Source organism: Heterodontus francisci, chromosome 34, assembly GCF_036365525.1.
Source record: "Heterodontus francisci isolate sHetFra1 chromosome 34, sHetFra1.hap1, whole genome shotgun sequence".
NCBI classification, from domain to species: domain Eukaryota; kingdom Metazoa; phylum Chordata; class Chondrichthyes; order Heterodontiformes; family Heterodontidae; genus Heterodontus; species Heterodontus francisci.
The window spans coordinates 20,725,399-20,741,463 of record NC_090404.1 but is presented as its reverse complement, the minus strand read 5'-3'; the positions used below and the strand labels follow the sequence as shown (position 1 = coordinate 20,741,463).

The 16,065-nt window shown below is 43.6% G+C and overlaps 1 protein-coding gene across 1 annotated transcript; it reads right to left on the bottom strand.

Annotated features, from left to right (window-relative positions):
- Positions 1-11,783: 11,783 nt before the first annotated feature.
- LOC137348704 (FMRFamide receptor-like) lies at positions 11,784-12,833 on the bottom strand. The gene has a single exon (XM_068013960.1). The coding sequence runs from the start codon at positions 12,831-12,833 to the stop codon at positions 11,784-11,786; it is 1,050 nt and encodes a 349-aa protein (XP_067870061.1).
- Positions 12,834-16,065: the final 3,232 nt, after the last annotated feature.

Here is a 16,065-nt window from a genome sequence, read left to right as displayed (position 1 = left end):
CAAGTCAGAGTTCAATGAATTTTTTTTTATTCATTCATGGGATGTAGGCATCTCTGGATAGGTCAGCATTTATTGCCCATCCCCAATTGCCCTTAAGAAACTGAATGATTTGCTCGGCCATTTATGAGTCAACCACATTACTGCAGTTCTGGCGTCACATATAGGCCAGACCAGGTAAGGACAGCAGATTTCCTTGCCCAGAGGACGCTAATAAACCAGAAGGGGCCTTACAGCAATCGACAATGGTTTCATGGTCACCATTAGACTAATTTTTATTTAATTTTAGATTTATTAATTGAATTCAAATATTACCATGGGGGCATTTGAACCCATGACCCCAAAGTATTAGCTGGGGCCTGGGGATTACTAGTTCAGTGACATTACCACTACGCCACCACCGCCCCGTGAAGGTGTGAATAAAGGTTTTGTAAAGCAGAATGAGGCAGTTAAAGGAGGCATAGGAAAACTGTCATCTGGTAATACAAGCAAGAATCAGTCTGACTATAAAAACGTATAGTGGAAAGGTAAAAAGGATATAAGAGATGCGGAGAGACAGTATGAATATCGAAAAAAATGTAATATTTGTCAGGGGAGATTTGCAGGGGGAGGGGAAAATGAAGAGTTATTAGCAAAGAAAGAAGGCACTAATTGTGAGTACAAGAACAAGGAAGTTATGCTAAACTTTTATCAATCACGAGTTCGGCCTTTAAGTGCCATGGTTGAACCTGACCGATAAGCAATTTGCTTTATTTGACAGTTATCCAGAACTTGAAGCAGATCAGCATGCCGTTCACGCAATTGCAGTCGCATGTAAAATCAATGGCGTGTCAGAAATTGATATGAATGACTGAATACGACCCCATCCAGGGAAAATTTCAATATCTTCTCTCCCTTTTGAACAGAGGAAGGGACCGGTTGAATCCTTTCCAACATATGGAGCAGGTGAACGGTCTCTCTCAAGTGTAACTACGATGATGATTTTCCAACTGGCCTGGGCAATTAAATTCAGGATAGCCAGCACGGATTTGTAAAAGGCAAATCATAATGACTAATCTAATTGAATTCTTGATAAAGTAACAGAGAAGGTTATTGAGGGGAATGTTTAGTTTAGTTTAGTTTAGAGATACAGCACTGAAACAGGACCTTCGGCCGGATGTTTTCATAGAATAATAGAAAGTTTAAGGCACAGAAAGAAGCCACTTGGCCCATCGTGTCTGTGCCGGCCAAAAAAAACGATCCACCTATTCTAATCCCACCTTTCAACATTTGGTCCGTAACCCTACAGCTTACGGCACTTGAGGTGCATGCCCAGACTCCCTTTGAATGAATTGAGGGTCTCTGCCTCAACTATCCTTTCAGACAGTGATTTCCAGACCATCACCACCCTCTTGGTGAAAAGGTTTTTCCTCATATCCCCTATAATTTCTATATGTTTTTTAAGGAAGCGTTTGATAAAGAACAAAATAAAAGGCTGGCTAACAAAATTAGGACTCATGGAACAGGATGAACAGTATATACGTGGATAAAAATGGCTTAAGAACAGAAAACAGCGAGGTGTGATAAAACGTTGTTTTTCAGACTGGCAGATGTTAGACAGTCGTGTTCCCCAAGGGTCATTGCTAGGACCACTTTTTTTTTTGCTTTATATAAATAACTTGGATCTTGGAATACAGTGCAGAATTTCAACATTTGCCGATGAGACCAAACTTAGAGGAAAGGCAAACAGTGAGGATGATACAAATTGCCTGTAACAGAACATAGGCTTGCAGAATGGGCAGAAGTGGCAGATGGAATTTAACACAGACAAGTGTGAGATTGTGCATTTTGGCAGAAGGGATAGGGTGAGGCAATATAGATTCAATGGTACACTTCTAAGGAGTATGCTGGAACAGAAGGACCTGGGGTACATGTGGACCGTTCTTTGAACGTGGCAGGACACATTGAGTGAGTGGTTAGCAAATCATATCAGATCTTGCACTTCATTTTTTTATATTCATTCCTGGGATGTGGGCATCACTGGCTGTGCCAGCATTTATTGCCCATCCCTAATTGCCCTTGAGAAGGTGATGGTGAACTGCCTTCTTGAACCGCTGCAGTCCATGTGGGGTAGGTACACCCACTGTGCTGTTAGGAAGGGAATTCCAGGACTTTGACCCAGCGACAGTGAAGGAACGAAGATATAGTTCCAAGTCAGGATGATGTGTGACTTGGATGGGAACTTGCAGGTGGTGATGTTCCTATGCATCTGCTGCTCTTGTCCTTCGAGGTGGTAGAGGTCGCAGGTTTGGAAGGTGCTGTCGAAGAAGCCTTGGTGCGTTGCTGCAGTGCATCTTGTAGATGGTACACACTGTTGCCACTGTGTGTCGGTGGTGGAGGAAGTGAAATGTTTTTTGTGGATGGTGTGCCAATCAAGCGGGCTGCTTTGTTCTGGATGGTGTCGAGCTTCTTGAGTGTTGTTGGAGTTGCACCCATCCAGGCAAGTGCAGAGTATTCCATCACACTCCTGACTTGTGCCTTGTAGATGGTAGACAGGGTTTGGGGAGTCAGGAGGTGAGTTACTCACCTCAGGATTCCTAGCCTCTGACCTGCTCTTGTAGCCACGGTATTTATATAGCAACTCCACTTCAGTTTCTGGTCAATGGTAGCCCCTAGGATGTTGATAGTGGGGGATTCAAGCAATGGTGATGCCATTGAATGTCAAGGGGAGATGGTTAGATTCTCTCTTGTTGGAGATGGTCATTGCCTGGCACTTGTGTGGCGCAAATGTTACTTGCCACTTATCAGCCCAAGCCTGGATATTGTCCAGGTCTTGCTGCATTTCTACACGGACTGCTTCTACATGGATATCATGAATATAGGTATGGAGTACAAAAGCAGGGCAGTTAAGCTGAAACATTATAAGCGTTGACTAGGCCCCATCAAGAGTATTGCATCCAATTCTGATCACCACATGATGTGAGGGCCCTTGGGATGGTGCAGAGGAGAATTATCAGAATGGTTCCAGGCATGGTGGATTTTTGTTACAAGATTAGGTTGGGAACGTTGGGGTTGTTCTGCCTGGAGCAAAGGAGAGTGAGAGGAAATTTGATAAAGATGTACAAGATGAGGACAGGCTTAGATTATTTAGACAAAAAAAACTGTTCCCATTAACTAATGGTACAAGGACTAAGGGACACAGATTGAAGGTTTTGGGAAAAAAGATTCGGGGGGAATGTGAGGAAAAAACTTTTTTTTAATGCAGCGAGTGGTAATAACTTGGAACTAGCTGCCCATGAGGTTGGTGCAAGTGGAGACGATAAACGATTTCAAAAGGATATTGGATGGGCACCCTGAATGAAAAAGAAAAAACTGCAGAGCTACAGAGATCAAACGGGGGAGCGGGACTGACTAATTTGCTCTGCGGAGAACCATCCCTGACTCTTTGGACCTAAAAGCCTCATTCTATGCTGTAAATGACTCTATTACTCTGTGACTCTTTGATAAGCTAATATTGGGAGAATTGACGGAATGCATAGTTAAAGCAGTTGAATTTAAGGACATTCCTAAAGGAATAGAGGTAGAGAAAGGTAGAGGGGCAGAGTGATTTAGAGAGGGAAGTGCAGATCTTAGATCCAGACAGCTGAATGCACGGTCAACAGTGGCGGAGTGATTAAAATCTGGATGGGCAAAGGCCAGGTTTAAAGGAGTGTAGGAATCTGGAAAGGTTGTCAAGCCGCGGGAGGTCACATCAAAAGGGAGGAAAGAGGCCAAGGAGAGATTTGGAACCAATTATGGGAATTTTACAAATGAGATGTTGTCAGAAGGGCAGCCAATGTAAGTCAAACACATTGAGCAGGGAAAGTTGCAATGAACAGCTACTCCTTGACTATCCAGCCACCTTGCCAGGTTCAATTGTCCCCTAGGGCCACGTGATGAGAACATAAGAAATAGCAGCTTGAGTAGGCCATCTAGTTCTTCCAGGCTGCTCCACTTTTCAATAAGACCATGGCTGATCTTTTATCTCAACTCCATTTTCTATCCCATATTTCTTAATTTCCTTAGTACCCAGTAATCTAACGACCTGTCTAGTGAATATTCTCAACGAATAAGCATTCACAGCTCTCTGGGATAGAGAATTCCAAAGATTCACAATCCTTTGAGTGAAGAAATTTCTTTTCATCTCAGTGTTGACTGGTCAACTCCTTATTCTGAGACTGTGACCCATTGTTCTAAATTTCATAGGTGGAGAAATATTTTCTCAGTATTTATCGTGCGGAGGCCTGAAGAACGTTATATTTCTCAATTAGATCACCTCTCATTCTTCTCAACTCCAGGGAATGTGGACCTGGTCTCCCAATCTCTCCACCCAGACAATTCCCTCATCCCAGGAACTAATCTCTTGGATGCTCGTTGCACTCTCTCTGGGTAAGCAAGCCCTTCATTAGATGCAGAGACAAAAGCTACACACAGTAATATAAATGTGAGTTCACCAAATCCCTGCATAATTGTTGTAAGACGTTATTACTCTTATACTTCAATCAATTATTAACAAAACTAACATACCATTTGCCTTCCTAATCGCTTGCTGTGCCTACATGTTAACTTTTTGGGAGTCATGTAGAAATGCATACATTTCCCTGTCTTTCACCATTAAAAACAATGTTTTTATTTTTCCAAAGAAATTTGATAATTCACATTTCTAAACTTATATTTAACCAAAGGGTGTGACTGACTGCTGGAACAAAGTGTCCAGGTAACTTTGCCCCTCCCTAATGCCCCGCAGTGAGCAGGTCAGACTCCAGCTCATCAACACTGAGCTGAGGTTCCGCGAGCTGCAGACACTTACTGCAGATGTGCTTGTCTGGGATGGAAATGCTCTTCACAAACTCACAGGTACTGTTGTTACAGTAGTCGGCTGCTCTGTCATTTCGATCTATACTTATTTCTTTATTCAAAAGAGTTGCTCATGAGTTATTTAAAATTGAAATGCTTATTTTATTTTTATTAATTAATTGCGTTATCTAGCTCAAGTTAATAATTTTATTAAGTAGATGCTGAGGTCAGACATCATCTGTGAAGGGAACGGACCAGTTAATGTAAGAGATCTGGATCCTGCTGAAGAAACAGCTGCTTCAAAACCTGACCCCCTCTGTTCTCTGCCTGATACAAGACCTCTTCTATTCTCCCCCTGTATGCCGTCAGATACAGGAAGAGTTTCGAGTGCATTTTGTTTGCTTTTCAATTCCCAACTTCTATTTCATTTCTATTTGATTTTGTTTATTTGTGTGATGCTGTTGGGATAAACATCTCTGGGTAGTGGTGAAATAAGGGATTAGATTGTATGCAACAATGTGCAAAGATGGAAGTGGAGTATAGCAAGGCGAGTAGTGGCTGCAGGGCGGCTGTTCAGGGCAGTTTTAAAGCAAGAACTCAATAAATGATGAACCATGCAATATAAATAAAGAATATGGGGCTTCAATTATCTTAATAAACCAGACAAGTTTGGGTGGTTCACCTTAGAGAAGAGAAGGTTGAGGGTGGCGTTAATTGACAAATTCAAAATCAAGAACCAGGGGACATATATTCATTGCAATGGGCAACAGGACCGAAAGGGATTTTAAGAGACTTGTTTTATGTAGTGCATTATTGGTGATCTAGAATGCACTGCCTGAAAGGGTGGTAGAAGCAGATTCAGTAGTAACTCCCTAAAGGAAAAGTTTAAGTGTTTGAATTTGAAAACAAAACTGCATGGCTTAAGGGAAAAGGTAAGTGAGTAGGACTTACTGGATTGCTCTCCCAAAGAATCAGCTTGGGCATAATGTGGGCCAAAAGATCACCTTCGATGTTGCACATTTTATAACTCTATCCTGCTTGAGTATCGGGTTCCAACTTCAGATCGGAGCAGTCCCTCTGTCTGATTACTGGAACTGGTCAATCAGTGGCTCCTCCCCTCCTCCCCTCGCCCTAACTCAATTCCTAACTCAATCATCCCGTGGATGCTGAAATCCAAATTCAAACCGACAGTTCATCATCCCTTATGGACACAGAGGCTCCAGTCGCCACTTCCAAAATGATTTACAGCATTTATCATACCTTTTAAATTCTGCCATTTGCTGCGTTTCCTGTTCTGGGTACATGATTCACCCTAATAGTCCCTTACCATCTATCCCGCATGTCATAAGACCATCTCCTGCTGTCACTGGGTGTTCCTTGTGGGAATTGCCGTCCTTACTGAGATACCTGACACAGTGCCCCAGTCCCTTGTGGAGGAACGGCTGGAAGTTCTATCTTTGCCAATATTGGACACTCAGGCTGTACCAGAAACATACATATTACTGGTCAATTACTTCATTGTCTTTTGCAACGCACACTGGAAGAATGGCTGCACCATTTACCGAGTTCCCAATATTTGTAATCAGAGTCAATCCGTGTGAGAGCCACTTTGTGATTCTCCCAAAGTGTAAATGGCAGCCCATCTCACTCTGTTTCATATAATATAATAAGTTTCATGTTGATTTTAAATATACCATACGGATTAGGAGAATCATTCAGCCCGTCGAGCCTGCTCTGCCATTTAATAAGATCACCTTCTATGTTTCAGTTTCTGTCTCGAATTCCGCACTCCCATTTACCCCCGATAATCTTTGATTCCCTTGCCTGACAAGAATCTATTCACCCCCGCCTTAAAAAATATTCAATGACCCCGCTTCCACCACCTTCTGAGGCAGAGAATTCCAAAGTCACACAACCCACTGAGAGAGAAAAAATTCTCCTCTGTTCTAAAAGGGCGAGCCCTAATTTTCAGTCAATTTAATGTTAAGGTTATGTATCGATTAATTTTTTGTTTAAATATCTTCTGTACTTTCGTTCTCTTTCCTTTTTAGAATCTAATTTAACGGGTTGTAACTTCAAATCAAACGTAGAAAGTCTTTTGGTGACAAACTTTCTTTACTGAGTAAATCTGTGCCGATTGGGCAGGATCATTTGTACAAACAGTAATCTTACAAGTATTGTACCAAGTCCGGTCTAACTAAGACTCTCGATGGCAGTCTAAATTGTAATTTCAATTTTTTACTCCTTTTTGCGCAGAGCATCGCAGCAATTGTGATCCTGTCCCGAGGAAGTTGTGGTCTCTTCAGATATATCACTTGGTACCTGGTGTTCATGGCAGTGACGGATCTCAGTTTTCTGGCCCTAATTGCCTCTTCACCATGGACGTCCACTCTCGGGATTGGTGGTTCAGAACTATTAGCGTGATTCATGCAGTCAGAACTGGAAATGCAAGGATTGGCGGAATTTAAAAGGCATGATAAATACAGTAAATCATTTTAGAAGTGGCAACTGGAGCCTCGGTGCCCATAAATGTTAGGGAACACAGGATGATCGAGTTAGGAGTTAGTTGGAAACATAGGGCGAGGGGAGGAGGGAAGGAGCCACTGATTGACCAGGGGAAATGCTCTAATGAGCTAGGAGCCTGAGACTCAACTGGGCTTCCAAGACTTCTGCACTCCTTGAATCATGCCCTTTTGTGCATTCGGATTTTAATCACTTCGCCACTGTTGAGCGTGCCTTCAGATGTCTGCAACCTGAGCTCTGAACTTCTCTCCCTAAATCACTCTGCCTCTTTACCTCTCTCCCCCTCCGTTCCTTTAAGGCTGTTCTTAAAATAGACTTCTTTAACTACGCTTTTGGTCAGTTTTTCCAATATTACCTTGTCATAGAGTCATAGACTAAATAGAGTAATTTACAGAGTAGAAGGAGGTCATTCCGTCTATCGAGTCCATGCCGGGTCTCCCCAGAGCAAATCAGTCTGTCCCACTCCCCCTCTTGACCCTGGAAGCCCTGAAAATTTATTTCATTCATGTGCCCTTCCAATTTCCTGTTGAAATCATTTATAGTTTCCACCTCCACCATTTTCATGGGAAGCTAGTTCCAGGTCGTTACCACTCGCTGTATAAAAACGGGTTTTCCTCACACTGTCCACGAATCTTTTGTCCAAAACCTTCAATCCGTGTCCCTTAGTCCTTATACCATTAATTAATGGGAACAGGATTTCCTTGTCTAACTTATTTAAGCCTGTCATCATCTTGTACAGCTTTACCACATTTCCCTTTGCTCCAGGGAGAACAAACCCAGCTTTTTCAACCTAACCCAGTAACTAAAATCCATCTTGCCTGGACCCATTCTGCTAATTTTCCTCTGCACTGTCTCAAGGACCCTCACATCCTGCAGTGATCAGAATTGGATGCAATACTCTTGTTGCGGCCTAACCAAAGCTTATAAAGTTTCAGCCTAACTGCCCTGCTATTGCACTCTATGCCTATATTTATGAAGCGCAAGATCGCATATAATTTGCTAACCAGTCACTCAGTATGTCCTGCCACCTTCAAAGAACGGAGCACACGCACCTCAAATCCTTCTGTTCTTGCATACTGCTTAGAGGTGTACCATTGAATCTATATTGCCTCACCTTATCCCTTTTGACAAAATGCATCAGCTCACCCTTGACTGTGTTAAATTCCAGATGCCACTTTTCTGCCCATTCTGCTACCCTCTGTCCTGTCGCAGATGACTCGTATCATCCTCACTGTTTGTCACTCCTCTAAGTTTGGTATCAAAATCGAATTTTGAAATTCGAAACTGTATTCCAGGATCCAGGTTATATATATCAAAAAATAAGAAGAAAAAGAACAGTGGTCCCAGCACTGATCCTGGGGGAACACGACTATCTACCGTTCTCCATTCTAAAGAAAAGCCATTTACCATCCCTCGCTGTTTTCTGTCCTTAAGCTTCTTTTTATCCAATTAGACACTGACCTTCTTGTTCTACGAGCCGCAATTTTGTTAACCAGCCTTCTATTTGATACTTTATCAAACACGTTCTTAAAATTTGTATAGAAAATATCCAGGGCATTCCCTTCAATAACCTGCTCTGTTACTTCACCAATAAAAATGCAATTAGATTAGCCAATATGAACAGCCTTTTGCAATTCTGTGCAAGCTATCCTGAGTTCGATTGCCCATGCCAGCGAGAAAATCATCATCACAGTTACACTTCAGAGAGACCATTCACCTGCTCCGTCTACTGGAAAGGGTTCAACCGGTCCTTTCCTCTGTTCAAAAGGGAGAGAAGACATTGAAATCTTCCTCGGATGGGGGAGGGATTCAGTCATTCATATCAATTGCTGACACTCCAGTGATTTCACATGTGACAGCACGGTTTGTATTCTCGTATTAACCAACCAACCACACTACGTTCAGTATGCTTTCTGTTATTTCAGTGAAGTACTCAATCAAGTTTGTCAGGCACGATTCGCCCTTTACAAATCCGTGTTGGTTGTTATGTATTAACCCATGTTCTTTCAAGTAAAAATGAACTTTGTTTCGGAATTTTCTCACTAGAGCTTTTCCTACCACTTTGACAGACCGATATTATCCTGTTTGTTCTTTGCTCCTTTTCAGAGCAGCGATGTGACATTTGAAACCCTCCAGTTTTCAGCCACATCTTCGGTATCCAAGGATGGTTGAAAATTTGCGTCCAGAGCCTCAGCAATTTGCGTCCTTACTCTGCTCAGCAACCTGCGTCCTTACTCTGCTCAGCAACCTAAGTTCCATTCAGTTCGGGTGACCTTTCTACATTTAGCACTCCCGACCTTTTGACGAATTTCTATAATATTTAATTGTTTTACATCGCCTTTATCGTTATATTTGCTGAATTCTGATTAATGACGGCTCGTTTGGATGTGATGTAGGCGCTTAAAGAACTTACACTGTAATTTACTCTGTGCATTTTTATTTTATTTTAGATGTACAGCACTGAAACAGACTCTGCAGCTCACCGAGTCTGTGCCGACCAAGAACCACCCACTTATAATAACCGTATCCCCTACCACCTACCTACTCGAGAGGCAGAAACCCACGTGGTCACAGGGAGAACTTGCAAACTCCGCACAGGCAGTACCCAGAATCGAACCCGCGTCCGTGGAGCTGCGAGGCTGCCGTGCTCGCCACTGTGGCCATAGTATCATTCATCGTCAATGATGTAATTATCTGTCATTATGAATGAATGTGTGTTTCCACCAACTGTACCTCTCCCCAGTAACTTCTCCCTGATGTATTGGGAGTGCTTTTGTGCTACCGTGACCCTGAAAGCTGCGGTGACATGAGAACAACACAATTAATAAAGAGTGCTGATGAAAGGTCACAGAGCTGAAAGTTTAACTCTATCTCCCCACAGATTCTGCCACAACTGCTGAGTATTTTAAGCATTTTCTGTTTTTAGTGTGAAAGAAATAACACATTTGTTTTCAGGAAGGAAATAGCACAAAAGTAAGATGGCTTCAGCACCAAAAGGCATTCCTGGCGATGAAGGAATGGGGAGCCGGATATCCAACTTTGCTGACGGGACACACTAAGTCCTGTCGATTGATTCAATACTAAAACGCACGCCTAGAGTGTGAAAGTTGCATAAAAATGGCAATGAACGATTTTGGCTTGATTATAACGAGAGAAGAGAAGTTTACTAATTTGATTTTTTTTTTAACTGTAAAAATAAAGGTTAATCGATTGATGGAGTGGGTGCCACTGAAAATGTGATCGGATGAAGGCTTAAAAACTGATTTAGCAATGGTGCTAAATACGTATGTTTTCAAATTTAAACATGGGTGCTCGATGCTGTTTCCGAGGGACATTCTGACACCATTCACATTACCAGCAGTATTGTTGACGAACAGAAGTGAAAACTACAAGATGAATCAGTCTGATCCGCCACATATGTTGCTTCTGAGAATTCTATGTGGAATCATGGAGAAAATTGCATGTCACGGCCGTCAATCTAGGAGAAAATATTGAATACTGTAGAGGTACCGGGAGATTAGATGAAGGCAGATTCTATGCCCTTCTAAAAAAAAAAGGCAACAAAAGTAGCTCAGGAAGTTTCACACCATGGAGTTAGAGGTTCAGAGTGGGTAAAGTTATAGATAAGATCATGGAGCATCTGGATAGAAGTATAATCCTGTACTGCTGTCAATAAGTGTTCATGAAGAGCTGATCCAGTTCACTAGGACAGGAAACTGAGTGGGGGGAAAAATCCAGCAATCCAGTTTAATATCATAGCGGTGATCATGACCAGAACAGCCATCACCGCCATAGACATCAGGTAGTAAGTGATACATGTGGATTTGGGCCTTTATTGTTTGCATCGCTTTGGACAAGGGGGCACTCTTTCAAATAAATTAACTTTGTTTGATGACGCAGGGGTGTTGTCCTAGTTGGCCAATGAAAAATGTAAAAAGGCGAACTAGTTTTCGGCTCTTTCCTCCGGCATTTGCTCTGCTCATATGTTTATAGGCACAAGAGTGCGGCGGTGAGGCGTTGCCTATGGATTGGAGACAAATGCATAGGGGCATTACACGATTCCATTTCAGTGCCTATCCTATCCTTAAGACCCAAATCATTCTCAGTAGGGATATTGATGTCCCTTCATTGAACAGTTTAAATTGATATCTGATAACAGATCAGAGGTCGGAATCTCTGTTTCCTATATGAAAGTAGATATACTCCAGGGCCCCTGGGGCTGAAGGGAATGCATTAAGCTAGAGTCAGCACAGGGAAGGGAACTGGTAACTAAACGAGAACATGTCACAGCACTAAATTGTGCATTGGTGAATCATGCATTCTTAAATTCACTCAATGGATAACGATCTCAAAGCGAGTGATTATGGGAGGGAGACCGTGTGTGAATGCACAAGAACAGCAATGGATGCAATATAACCTGTAATTCATGCTGGATTTTACTTATCCCATCATTTCAACAATTTAACAATTAGACTCAGTACATATTTCACTCCATTCTGTAACTCCTCTCTGAATTTTCCCTGGGTCCCTGCATAAATAAACGGATTGACACAGGAACTCAAAAGCTCAAACATATATCCGCTTTGGTCCAGAATATAATTTGATTCACTGAAATTGGTACCAGAAAAATAACTAAATTTCGCAATTCGGACCAAAAGGAAATTTATAAGACGTAACAGATATAACAGGACGAAACTGCCCGAGATACAGAAGAGTAAAATGATGGAGTTTCTCCGCCTCTCCATCTCTGGGTCACTCTGAGTCTCTCCATTGCTGTGAGCCCGGAGTCTCCTGCGGGCTCCACTGGCCGCGAGAATGTGTCTGACGGTCAGAGCATTGAGCAGTAAAATCAGAATGAATGGGAGACAAGGGTTTAAAATGCGGCGAATCCAGTCATATGCAATCCATGCATTTGATGTGTAAAATGCTAATTTTATTTTGCAGAACCAGGGTATATCGTTAATTATATACAAAGGTTCATATATAAAATACTGGAACGTATATTTTAAACAGCTCATTATAGGCACGATTCCAATAACCCGTCCCGCTGTTTTCTCGGTGCAGTATTTTATTTTCAGCTTCTGGCAGCAAATGGCCACAAATCGATCAATGGTGAAAGTGACCGTTAACCAGACAGAACTGTCCATGATCACATAATTTAGGGCAATACGGAAACTGCATACGGGTGTGGTGAACAGGATACTGCCTGGGAAATAAATACCAACAATCCGGTTAAATATCACAGCGGTGATGATGATCAGGAGATCCGTCACTGCCATGGACATCAGGTAGTAAGTGATACATCTGGAGAGACCGCATCTTCCTCGGGACAGGATCACAATCACTGCCAAGTTAGCTGTAATAGAGGAAGAGGGAGAAAGAGAAAGAGGAACAGTGCATGTTTGTGAGCTGGAGAGAACAGGAAAGTTACTGGTCCGACTCCCAACAAAATCATCCGTTTTACAGAATTCTGTGTGAAATTTATAGCTTTGACACATGGTCCTGAGTGGAAAACGATTGCTTAACCTCCGTGCACTTGCTTCTGTGTTTAATATAATCGCCCAGATTGAAAATAAGACAGGTCAATAATATCAGAATATAAAATAATACATTAAAGCATGATGGAGAAAAAGATAGCATCGAAAACCTATTGAAACCAAAATGGGAACATCAAAGAGACAAGAAAAATAACATCAGTAACATATTCCAGAAAATATTTCAGATGGTAAATAATACAGGGTTGGATTTTGTGCTCCATTTGAAGGCGGGTCTATGGCGGTCGGGGAGCTGGAGAATCGGTGCAGATTCATCCACCACGAAATCTGAAGCCGTAATAGTGGTTTCCAATTTTCTCAGAGGCGGCGAAGTTCCGTGGCGGCGCCTCTGTCGCTCTGTGACGGGACTGTACATGGAATATGTTAAATACCGTTTTACATTAATTATAATGTAATTCGCCACAACCCGACCAACACATTTGCGTGACGTGCGGCACCCAGGTGCCTTCACTTTCCAGTCTTTGAAAAGATTGGGTCACTGAGGCGAGAGTCTTTGGTGCCTGCAAAGGGTAGGTTAGTTATGCGTAATTATACTGTTGAATTTGTTTTAACATCAGACATTGCAACTTCAGATGTGAGCAAAGAGGGGATCTCTGTTGTAGGATGGGGGGGGGGGCAGAACTTGGAAACTAAAGATTTTTTCGGAGGTCCAGTTCAGGCAACTCAAATGTTATTCTGATGGTCATGGTGCTTCGCACTTACTTAAAAGTTGTGAGGGCAACATAAAGCCATAACATAGAGCTCATGCCTGAATTCTGTGGAACCAGACATTAAGGCAAGTCTCTGCCCAGATAGGCGTACGTGTCCTTTTGAAGGAATCCGAAGTTACAAAGAGGACAGAGATGGATATAATTCACCCTGTGTTCCTCGATCCCCTTGCTGTCATGAGCCATCTCTACCAAAGGCAGGTCCAATGGGCAGTTGTGGCTCGAGGGAAAGCTCCAAGACGTGAGCAGCAGCAGCCACAAAGGCGAAGAGGAGCCCAGATCGCCAGCAAGACTATAGGACTCAGATGACATTCCTACAGATGTCTGAGCACCAGTGCCAGAGAGGCTGTCACACAACTCTGTGCACTGCTGAATGATGATTTTCAGCCAATGTGTTTAGGTGGTCACCCGATGCCTGTGGCCCTCAAAATTACTGTGGCCCACACTTTTAAACCTCTGGATCATTCCAAGGTTCCATAGATGACATGTGTGGGGTTTCTCAATATGCAGCTCAACGCTGCATCAAGGAGGTGACCGATGCTCTGTTCAAGAGGGTTGGTGACATGTCCACTACAGGACAGACCCTGAGAGTCAGGCCGAGAGGGTCATTGAATTCAGGGCCATTGCAGGATTCCCACAGGTCCAAGGTGCGATCAACTACACACATGTAGGCATCAAGGCTCCCCCGCACCAAAAAACAGAAAGGGATTTCATTCGATCAATGTCCAACAAGTGTGGGACCAGAGAAAGCGCTTCTTACAAGTGTGTGCCTGTCTCCCGGGCAGCTGCCATGTCTGATACATACATCACCAGTCCCAGGTGCCACAGCTTTGCCATCCCCCTGCTCACCTTCAGGGTGGATTATTGGGCTAAAGGTTGATGACATGGTTTTTGACGCTCGTGAGGAACCACACCAATGAAGCTGAATAGCGGCTACAATGCCTACATTAGCTCCACCCCGAGCAACCAACGAGCAAACCACTCGTATGCTGAAGATACAATCCTGCTGTCTCAATAGATCTTGTGGAGCCCTACAATATGACCCAGACAGGGTTGTACACATTGTTGTAGTCTGCTGCGTTCTGCACATCATTGCACTACGAGGGGTGCGGGGGGCTTTCAAGATGAGGAAGTACGGGAGCATGAGACATCCTCTGACAAAGAGGTCACAGCGGGCACACAAGGGCAAGCACGCATGGGAAATCAGAGAACAGCGATGAAGGCCGGACATGGTGAACAGTGAGCAAGGGAGGCAAGGCAGAGACTGACAATTGCGTGTTTCCACAATCCATAAAGTTTTGGAAAAATATTTGCTAACAAATCTCACCATCATGCATGTAGTCTCAAGTACTCTGCCTCCATTACATCTGTCTGTCCAGCATGACTGACAGCAACAAACTGAGCCATTGCCCATGTGACATCATTCCTGCAATTAAATATCAGGCATATTGGCATGCCGATGATGTCAGTGGTCACCTTGTCAATACTTGTGAAGTAATTGAAAGACACATAAGCACTCGATGGCGGAATGTGATTTGCAGACAAGGCTGATGATTGGCAGGAAAACACATTTAATTAAAGTAAATATGACATATCTGTCTTATCCATGAATACCCTTATGTGTCAAGGTGTGCCATCGATACATTTGTGGGTTCTCATTCATGGCGTTTACTCTGCCATAGAAGCTGGACTGGAGGTAGGCTGCTGATCAGGATTCCTCTTTGCCTGGGGTGACTTCAGCGATCGTCCGCTGGGTGCCTGAGGCCTGGAGAACCCCGACTGCCTGAAGGCTTCCTGAAGCATTGCAGGACTGTCCTCAGGCGTTGCGGCTACTGGAGCTGGACGTACTGGCGGAGGGGCTGAGGAGCCCGTGTTCACACTCGAATCGCCCTGAGGGGAGACCACAGATGTGGAGTGCAGCCTCCCCTCCTCCCTCTCAAGGCTCGTTGGAACCTCCCGGCTCTCGGGAGAAGGACTAGGAGTGGGAACACTGTCCATGCTCCTGGTCCTTCTCTCAACCCTGCCCTTACTGAATTGAAGTCATGGCCAAGGCAAGACTTGCATGTCTTGGTGCAGCTGTGGAAAGTGGCTCTCCTTGAGGTTGCCGATCTTTCGATGGATGAAGCCATTCACTCACATACCTGGGACATGGCCACAGTCATGGCATGGATGGACACCTCCAGCATCCACTCATGGCTGCGCATGGCCTCTGGCATCTCCACCAGATGTTGCCTTACCTCTCCCTGTAACTACCTCATGCCCTGTGCTGTCGACACCAGAGGCTCATCATCAGCCTGGGGCTCAACAGGTGCCTGGACAGATGCAGTCCTCCGACTGTCAGAGGTCTCGGCTATCGCCAGCTTGTGACCCTGATTCTAATGCTGATTGGATACCCACCGAGGTTAGAGTATCTGCACTGGTGGAAGGTGCAGGAGTGTCATAGAACATAGAACATTACAGCGCAGTAC